We start from the raw sequence: 9,480 nt of genomic DNA on the forward strand, positions 1-9,480 counted from the left end.
AGGTTGGCGGCTTCAAGGCGCAAGGTTGGGATCGGGTGGTAAAGTGCTTTCCCCTGCTGGATACCGTTTTAGATTGCTTCATCTTCTCGACGAAGAGCCCACACTCCTTGTTTTCTACCCATGTTTCCTGTCATTCTGGATGTTTGCGAAATGCATGAGAAATCTTCCATATACCCCTTCCGAAATATGCTTTTAGATAGAGCTTCTAAAGACGACCCTGATGTGGGTTTCCAAGTCATTGCGCTGTGTTGAGGCTTGTTGAGCCTCTTGTTCTGATCGTTTCGAATCTTGGTTGTAAGGCCAGGGCAGTCTACCTGGTCTTCACTCTCAGCAGAGCCCTATTCTTTCATCATACTCTCCGAAACTCATCGGGCCTCCACTGCAGTGCAGACGCCTTTTCCGCGCAGCACGTGCAAAGTCAAGTGATCTCGAGTGGCTTCGTACAAAGTCTGGGGTCAATATTTCCTTGACGCACGGGTTGAGGGGCCTCCAGATTGGCGATTGAGAGCTGAACTCAGTGGCGTGTTGTGCAAGAGCAGGGGGGCAGAGAAAGGGGGCGGGCACGGCACATGTCGAGCGAGAGTGAGACAACTCAACCTCGTATTGAGAGACTTATCCAAGCCTGCGGTCCCGACAGTCTGGAAAATTGCGCTTCAAGTAAATTTGATTGTCGCTGCAACTTGCATGCAGCTGGGTCAGGCTGGCAAGGGTTCCATTTGTCGCCAGCGCAGCAGGGAGGGTGTGGTGTCGAGACAAGCTCGATGGGGTTGCCTCGAGCCTAAACTAGTGGCCCCGTCGACGGACGCCCTAGCCGTCAGGGATCCAGGCTTAGCCCCCGATGCAGATCACGCCGTTTGACAGTTCGGCAATGCTAGGGTTGAGGCGTGTTGCGAAGCGTTGAGCGCCGTCCGCCCGCCCGAGTTTGTGCGTAACTTGACCTGTTTTCCCTCTCTAGTTCTGTGCAGCACCGTAGCCCGTGCAACACTGAACGAACCAGATAGATAGGACGTCGTGGGGCTTGCTCATGGCCGTGAATAATGGCCCGGGGAATAGATGGTTCCGTAGACTGCAATGTTCGGATGTGGGTTGCCCAAAATGACCGTGGCCCCCCTGTGCCCTGTGGGGAAGTTGGGCTGGCCAAAACCGTCTCACAATAGGACAGTGGATTGTGAGATTGTTCCCTCAAATGCGGAGGAGGCCAAGGCTCAGCAGACTAATTCTAGAGGCCGAAGGGCATTGCGAGCGACACCTGCGTGTGCCCCATGTCCTAGGAAGTCCTAGCCAGTTCTCCGATGCAGAAGCTGAGGATCACACCGTGTGCTGCGCCACCAAGCAGAGTGGTTTCAACGCAATGCCGAGTGTTGTCATTATATCACACCAGACTCATGTAGGTGAGAAACGACAGCCGTACAATCGGGACCGCACCGAAGCGCCCTGGACAGATCAGGTTCATCCTCCGTGACACACCTCGGGATGCAACATAATGGTCCTCGGGCATCAGACTCGGCCGTTGGCAAAGCGACCCCGAGGCACGAGGAAGCTGGTAGTTGACATTGGGGCGGAAGAAAACGTTCTTGACTTCGGTGCATCTAACACCGGGACGAAGGCAGATGAAATTGAAGCAAAGGACACAGATACCCACTTGCTGTGAGAACAGGGCATTGACGGACCGGGCAACTTTAGGGTTCTATGTCTGGCAGTCCAATAATATCACAGGTTGCAACACCTTGAGCACTTGTCATTCGAAAAACTGATCAGCAAAGTTGAGTCAAGCAAGCAGTGAGAAACGGTAGTGTCGGCGGAGCCCAGAGCTGTATCCTTGGCTAGACGAAGCAAGGTCCGAAATAGAAACCAGTCGAGAAGGCTGCAGCAGTGCAAGATGCGGGAGTTGAACAGTTTGCGATGGGGATGGCCCTTGGCTGACCTAGTCCAGGCTCCAGAGCGGATACTGGTACGGAGGGCGCTTTCAAAAGTTATGTCCTGCCAAGGCGCTAATGCTACTTGGCCCCACCTTTGAGAAAAAGCAACTTCAGTATTTGCCCACCAAAATTACTAGGGACTTTCCCCCTCATCATTCTTGCTCCTGTTTCAATCTGGTTAACCATAATGGCCTCAAAGCCACGCACCAACAACGCAACCCGGGCTTTAGTTATTGCGTGGAAATGCCCCTCCGGCGGCAAGACCACCCAAGAGATCGCCGGTATTCTTAACCTTTCCGACCGTCAAGTCAACCGTATCTATGCGAGGGCCATAGAAAGAGGCTTCGAGCCGGCCAGCAGACCGCTGGTTATTCTTGACGAGCATATCGAAGATGCCCCCCCCGTACTGGGCGCCCTAGGAAGCAGACCGATGAGGCCCAGCAGGCAGTTATATCGAAGGTACGCCGGGATCGCTATGGGAGGGAAAAGACGTGTGCTGATATCGCCGGCGAGCTCAGTCTCGAAGGATACGATATCTCCGCGGTCACGATTTGGCGGATACTACGAAAAGCCGGCTTCCAGAAGACCAAACCGACGAGGAAGCCTGGACTGACGAAGAAGATGAGGAAGGAAAGACTAGAATGGTGTCTTGCCCATAAAGACTGGACCCTCGAGGATTGGAAGAATGTCATTTGGTCAGATGAGACTTCTGTAATCCTTCTCCATCGTCGGGGCGGCTATCGTGTATGGCGACGGTCAGACGAGGCCTTTACTCGCAGCTGTATTCGCGAGAGATGGAAAGGCGCCAGTGAGTTTATGTTTTGGGCTGCCTTTTCGTATGATAAGAAGGGCCCTTGTCATTGCTGGTCTCCAGAGACCGCAAAGGAGAAGAAGGAAGCCACTGCAATTATCGATACGATGAACGAGGAGCTTGAGCCGCTGATGCGGGAAGAGTGGGAGCTATCAAATGGTATGAAAAGGCTACACCTACGTCAGCTTCCCGGGCCAAAGCCGCAGTGGAAGTGGGATAAGAGTCACGGCAAGCTGATGAGAGGCTCGAAAGGAGGAATCGATTGGTATCGATATCAGACTATGATCTTGATCCCCAAGATGATTCCTTTCGCAAAGGAATGCGCCAAGGAGAGGCCTAACACAGTCGTACAAGAAGATAAGGCACCGGCACATAGTCACCGCATTCAACAGCGGGTTTATGACCTATACGAAGTCCAACGCCTTCTTTGGTGTGGCAATTCGCCGGACCTGAACGCGATCGAGGCTGCGTGGCCGTGGATGAAGAGAATAACTACGAAGAAAGGCGCCCCTAGCAGCCGGCCAGAAGCTATCAAGGCGTGGAAAGCAGCTTGGAAGGAGCTTCCACAAGCTAAGATCCAAAGCTGGATCGAAAGAATACCTATACATATACAGAAAGTCATTGAAAATGAAGGCGGCAATGAGTATCGCGAAGGCCGGCACGGCAGGAAGCCCAAGAAGTACCGCTGGGAATAGCCCCATAGAAAATCGTATGTAAAATGCTAATCCTTGCTTTCTTTGCTTTTTCCTGACCAGGGGCTCTCGTTAGCGTAGGACATAACTTTTGAAAGCGCCCTCCGTAGAGTGACAAGAGATGCACAAGATTCGGTCCTTGCCCACCAACGCAGGCACACCGCTATCGCACAGCATGGGCATTGGGGTTGCCCAGGGCTGGCTATCGAACTGGAAGCATGTGTCGTTTGGGGAACAATGCATACGTAGTTCATCTTGCCCGCCGCCTCATGCGCTGCTGTCGCATGTGCCGATTTTCTCTTTGAAATGGGCGTATGTGGTATACGCTATCTTCGGGGGCTCCGGCAAGCAAACACGGCGCCGTTGACCATGCGAGAGGAAGGTCAGCGACCCTAAAACAAGCCAGAAGGGAAGAGAGCAAACTTACTGCGCACGTAGTATGACGCTAGGAGCTGCCATCACCGGCCAGTCTCCGCGTGGCTCGTCATTGACCGTGGAGTGGAGGATCTTCAATGGAGCTCGAGTGGGGACTGATCCGATCCTGTTTCAATGCCCATGGCAGTGTCGAGGCGGCATGTATCTGTACATGGCCTTTCCAGGCTGGTTCGCACCATCCATCTCATTGTGGGCGCGTCCCTGATGCCAACCACACCATACCAGAGCCGCCCGCGCGTGTGATGAGAGTGATAGAACCTGATGGTTGCTGTGCTGTAACGCGCTTAACAGTCTTCCACCGAGTTCAACAAGCCGTGACCAACACTGAGTAGCACTCGGCTGCGATGGAAATGGCGTGCGTTGGCGCTTGCCGCTGAAGGGTCGTTAGACAAAGAGCAAACTAACTGAAGCTTGTCTGTGAGCCCTGTTTTGGCGCTTCTGCTTCCTGTCAGGGATGAGACGCACTATCTGCATCGCGACCCCCCCCCCATCGTGGTGGCGCGAGCCTCGGGGCTCGGGGCTTTTTGCTTTGAGCAGGACCGGGATCTTTGGGCAACCAAGTTGACGACAGGCAGTCGAAGGCTCAGCAGAGAGATGTGGAGATTTGACACTGGGCAAAAGAGATCAAGGGAAGCGAGTCCGGGAAGCCGTGCCGGAGCCTACCTACTGATACCCGACGTTACCATCGGAAAATCTAATGCCGTGGATGTCAGGCATGAAGGAGCGATGGCCTGAAAAGACGATCGAGAAGGGAAGGCGGAAGGTGGGTTCCTCGTAGCCTTGCAGGATCTTGTCAGCTGTGACAGAAGACAGTCAGCCACACCCACCCGCCACATCTTGAAGAGATGTGGCGCTGTCTAAAAGATGACAGCATCGCCATCACTTCACCAGCCTGTGGTTCCTTCTGAAACTCCAGAGACTGACGCCGGGCGCCTGTCGCGCGCGAAAAACGAGGCGATCACTGACGTCCTACATGCCACCCACTCGGCTTCGCTGCTTTACGGCTTCTCTCGATGAGCCTAGCAGCTCTCGAGCGCCATCACCCCCTGGCTAGAATCCCCGAGGCTTTGTCTTCATGATCAAGGAACAGGATGTTGCTGGCCACTGTCCTACTCTTCGTATGTGCCGTGCTACCATGGACGGCACAGGCAATGCGACAAGACCACCTTGCGCGGTTGCGCCGGGAAACAGTGGACATGTTCTACCATGGTTTCAGCAACTACATGGAGCATGGGTTCCCTGAAGACGAGGTATGTCATGCGGCACCAAGTGTCAAGCCGATTGCATTTATTGACATTGTCTCGATAGCTTCGTCCTTTGACATGCGCCCCCCTGACTCGAGATCGCGAGAACCCCGCCCACATCGGACTCAACGACGCCCTAGGAAACTACTCCCTCACCCTCATCGACAGTTTATCGACCCTGGCTATCCTTGCCGGAGGACCTGACGATGGGACGTACACAGGATCGCGAGCGTTGGGCGACTTTCAAGATGGAGTGGCAAAGTTTGTCAAATACTATGGCGATGGACGGCCAGGTGCGTCAGGCCAAGGCCTCCGCGCGTTTGGGTTTGACCTCGATAGCAAGGTTCAGGTCTTCGAGACGGTCATACGCGGACTCGGTGGTCTTCTCAGCGCGCATCTCTTTGCGATTGGCGAGTTACCTATTACTGGATACGATGTAAAGGCAGCCGACGTGAAGGATGAGGATCCCTTGGAACTGGCGCCTATATCATGGCCCAATGGATTCGAATACGACGGGCAACTGCTCAGACTTGCGCTCGACCTCGGTCAGAGACTCCTTCCTGCATTCTTCACAGACACGGGCATTCCATATCCTCGGGTCAACCTTCGACATGGCATTCCCTTCTACACCAACTCACCTCTTCATCGTGATGCCGACGAAGAAAAGCCTTCTTCAGATGGTGCACCTGAAGAAATCACCGAGACATGTAGTGCTGGAGCAGGAAGTCTGACTCTTGAGTTCACCGTCCTAAGCCGCCTTTCAGGGGACCCTCGATTTGAGCAGGCTGCAAAGCGAGCCTTCTGGGCGGTTTGGGGCAGGAGGAGTGAGATCGGTCTTATTGGCAATGGTATTGATGCAGAACGAGGTCAATGGATAAGTCCGCATGCTGGAATTGGTGCCGGCATGGACAGCTTCTTTGAGTATGCTCTCAAGAGCCACATCCTACTTGCTGGGCACGATCTGCTGAATGCATCGACATCTCATCGGCAGAGTAGCACCGGATGGCTGGATCCCAACGCTCTTCATCCTCCTCTCCCCACAGAGCTTCACTCCTCAGACGCTTTCCTCCAAGCCTGGCATGAAGCTCACGCCTCCGTCAAGAGATACCTCTACACCGACAAGAGTCATTATCCGTACTACTCGAACAACCATCGAGCTACTGGTCAACCTTATACCATGTGGATTGATAGCTTGGGGGCATTTTACCCTGGCCTCTTGGCCATGGCTGGCGAGGTTGATGAGGCTATCGAAGCAAATCTCGTCTATACCGCTCTCTGGACACGATACGCAGCGATCCCTGAGCGCTGGTCTGTCCGAGACGGCAACGTTGACCAGGGTCTTGGTTGGTGGCCAGGCCGCCCCGAGTTCATCGAGTCGACATACTACATTTACCGTGCTACAAAAGACCCATGGTACTTGTATGTTGGGGAAATGGTTCTGAAGGACATCGAACGACGATGCTATGCTCCCTGCGGGTGGGCTGGTCTTCAAGACGTCCGTACAGGGGAAAAGTCTGATCGCATGGAGAGCTTCTTCCTGGGCGAGACGACGAAGTATATGTACCTGCTCTTCGATCCCGACCATGCGCTCAACAAACTCGATGCTGCGTACGTCTTTTCCACCGAAGGTCACCCCCTCATTCTCCCCAAACATCGTCGAGCAAAACCAACTGGACGTCGCCCTCTAATAAAACGCGATGTCACTGGATACAAGTATTACGACAAAGCCTACACGAATACCTGTCCTGTGCCTCCTGTCCCAGAATTGCTAGCCGAGTCAGCAACAGCAGCTCGACAAGACCTATTCAGCGTTTCTCGTTTTGTCGACTTGCACAATACGCCAAACATCCACGGCCCCCTTGAGACCATCGAGATCACAGACAAAGACAAGAGACGAGTGACCCGGTACAGAGCCAAGACTAACTACACACTCTTCCCCTGGACGTTGCCCCCGACAATGCTTCCGCAAAACGGTACCTGCACCGCACCCGTTGAGCGCATCACGACATTGATAGAGTTCCCGGCCGGCGATGCAGCCAGCTCGCTGGTTTCACGTTTCGGAGCGTCTCTTGTATGGTATACCCACAACGGGCCAACGGTTCGCAACCTTGATGGCATGCGGCTGCATTTGGAGCGTCAGCCGGATGGCGAGCTTCCAGATCGAACTTGGAGGATCACTCACGCGGCAAGCAGGGAGCTCGGTCGCCATGAGAATGTGTTCTTCCACGCAGAGCACGTACGGCACTACAAGGACGAGGCCTTCACCTGCCTCCGGCGGAAGGACATTGTCGAGATCGACCTTCTGCTCGACTTGCCAGACAAGCAGAATGCCAGCGAGCCAGCTCCCGCCAATGGAGCGAACGCATCCAGCGATTCTGTAGCCAGCCAGCCACCCATTGCTTCAGAGTCTCTGTTCAAATCACTGCTCCGTGCCGTGAGCTCCGTCTTTGAACCCACATATACCGACATCCCGGAGTCGGAGGCGGAGCCCGGCCCCACCATACTCCGGTGGTCGGCCTACACGGCAACCGGCGCCGGCGCCTTCCCCATGCCGCCAATCATTGACACTCCGACGTCGGCCTCGCCAAGCTACAATGCTCGCAATCCTCTCGCCAACTTTCCCTGGAGAACCGTCTTCCTCGCCGGCCATGCATGCGATGCGCCGCTGCCTGAATCCGCACCACGCCAGCATCAGATCATCGTCATGCGTCGTGGCGGCTGTTCCTTTAGTGAGAAGCTGGAGCGTGTCCCGAGTTTCTCGCCAGGGCCGAACTCGTTACAACTTGTGATTGTCGTAGACGAGGGTCCGGAGGATGACGATTCCCAAGGCTCTGATGACATGGTACGCCCGCTTCTGACAGTGGGGCAGTTGACGCCCAAGGGCATGGAACGGCTTAGCGGTATTCCCATGGTTCTCATGCGTGGTGCCAGGGGTGATTATGGGCGGTTTGGCGAGGCAAAGGGCGTGGGAATGCGCCGGAAGTATGTGGTTGAGAGTCAGGGGATGTTGATTGAAAACGCCATTGTGATATAAACCAGATTATGCATGTCTCGGCGTTTGTCTTGCGGTGGCTTTTATGTAGCGAGTGGTTACACGAGCATTTTCCGGTAGCGTGGGTACGAATAGACATCGTGGAATTGAATTGTTGACTCAGACATGAGACATTGTGTGCGATCTGGTGGAGAAGGGTTAAACCAACAAATGGAGTAAGTGACGGTTTTCAAAGCGAATACTCAGACGAATCGAACCGAATTCGATCCTCATGACAAAAAAAACATTGCAATCATTTCGTAATTAGATCGAGATCTTATGGTTATATCAACGTACCCTCCGAATCCCCTTTCTATATGCGCGAGCCCGAAAGACTTTTGTTGTTGAAAATAATACCCTCCACAAAAACGCCAACCAGTGTAAGATCTCAACAGGTAGGAAAATGCTGTAAAGTTTGGCCAGAGCCACGACAGACGATTCAAGTTCAGAAACAAAAAAGATGACAAAAGACTCGAAACTTCTAGCAGAATCCCCATGCCCGCGTCGCCGCGGGGCAAGCATTATGAGTTCGTCGACGTCGATCTATGGCCCGGAATCGAATATTCGCTGGAAATGGGATCGAAGAAGAGGAAGCAGGGCGTCCGCCACCTAAGCGTCTTCGAGAAGAATCTGGGTGGGGATGTTGCCGAGCTTATCTCGGCCGTTAAGGCCGGGAATCTGGAGAATAAACAAGTATCCTACAACCTCGCCCTTAAGCTGATGAACGAGGTCGGCCGCAGCCTTCGCGGAACCGCCTAGAGAGAGCACGTCAGTCTGGGTCCGGGAGACGCTATGCATGGTGCGATTGTGAGGGGATTGACTCACCCGTGGCAATGATATCGTCAACGACGAGAACCTTCTGGCCCTCGCGAACGGCGTCTTCCTGCATCTGGAAGAAATCCGTGCCATACTCCTTGCCGTACTCGGCAGTGACACAGGGTCCAGGAAGCTTGCCCTTCTTGCGAACGGCGGCAAAGGGAACGCCGAGGCGGAGGGCGAGGCCGGGACCGAAGAGGAAGCCGCGGGCATCAAGGCCGACGATAACGTCAGGCTTGGCCTGGAAAGACTCGGTGACCTGGAGCTCGAGGGCGTTGACAAGAGTGGCATGGGCGGTTGGGTCGGCGAAGAGGGGCATAATATCGACGAAGTTGATACCCGGAATAGGGAAGTCAGGGAAGCTGCGCAGCGTCTGGCGCAGGCTTATCTTTGCACCGGCGAGTTCGGCGGAACGGGAGGAGGAGGAGGAGGGCTGTCGTCCCGAGGCATCTTGGCTGGCGGCGGCGGTAGACGTGGTGATGTTTGTCGCGGAGGATGGAGTGGTGGAGGAGACTGGCTCTTGGGCGCTCAT

At 54.5% G+C, this 9,480-nt stretch overlaps 2 protein-coding genes across 2 annotated transcripts; one reads left to right on the top strand and one right to left on the bottom strand.

Annotated features, from left to right (window-relative positions):
• Positions 1–4,948: 4,948 nt before the first annotated feature.
• On the top strand, positions 4,949–8,135 carry NCS57_00148900 (Alpha-1,2-Mannosidase; the record flags this gene model as incomplete). The annotated part of the gene is made up of 2 exons (XM_053051552.1): positions 4,949–5,107; positions 5,166–8,135. The coding sequence occupies 2 exons, from the start codon at positions 4,949–4,951 to the stop codon at positions 8,133–8,135; spliced, it is 3,129 nt and encodes a 1,042-aa protein (XP_052920067.1).
• A 606-nt stretch (positions 8,136–8,741) lies between these two features.
• NCS57_00149000 (Adenine phosphoribosyltransferase) lies at positions 8,742–9,480 on the bottom strand (the record flags this gene model as incomplete). Its single annotated transcript, XM_053051553.1, has 2 exons — positions 8,742–8,887; positions 8,958–9,480. The coding sequence occupies 2 exons, from the start codon at positions 9,478–9,480 to the stop codon at positions 8,742–8,744; spliced, it is 669 nt and encodes a 222-aa protein (XP_052920068.1).

The sequence above is a fragment of the Fusarium keratoplasticum genome, chromosome 1 (assembly GCF_025433545.1).
Source record: "Fusarium keratoplasticum isolate Fu6.1 chromosome 1, whole genome shotgun sequence".
NCBI lineage: Eukaryota > Fungi > Ascomycota > Sordariomycetes > Hypocreales > Nectriaceae > Fusarium > Fusarium keratoplasticum.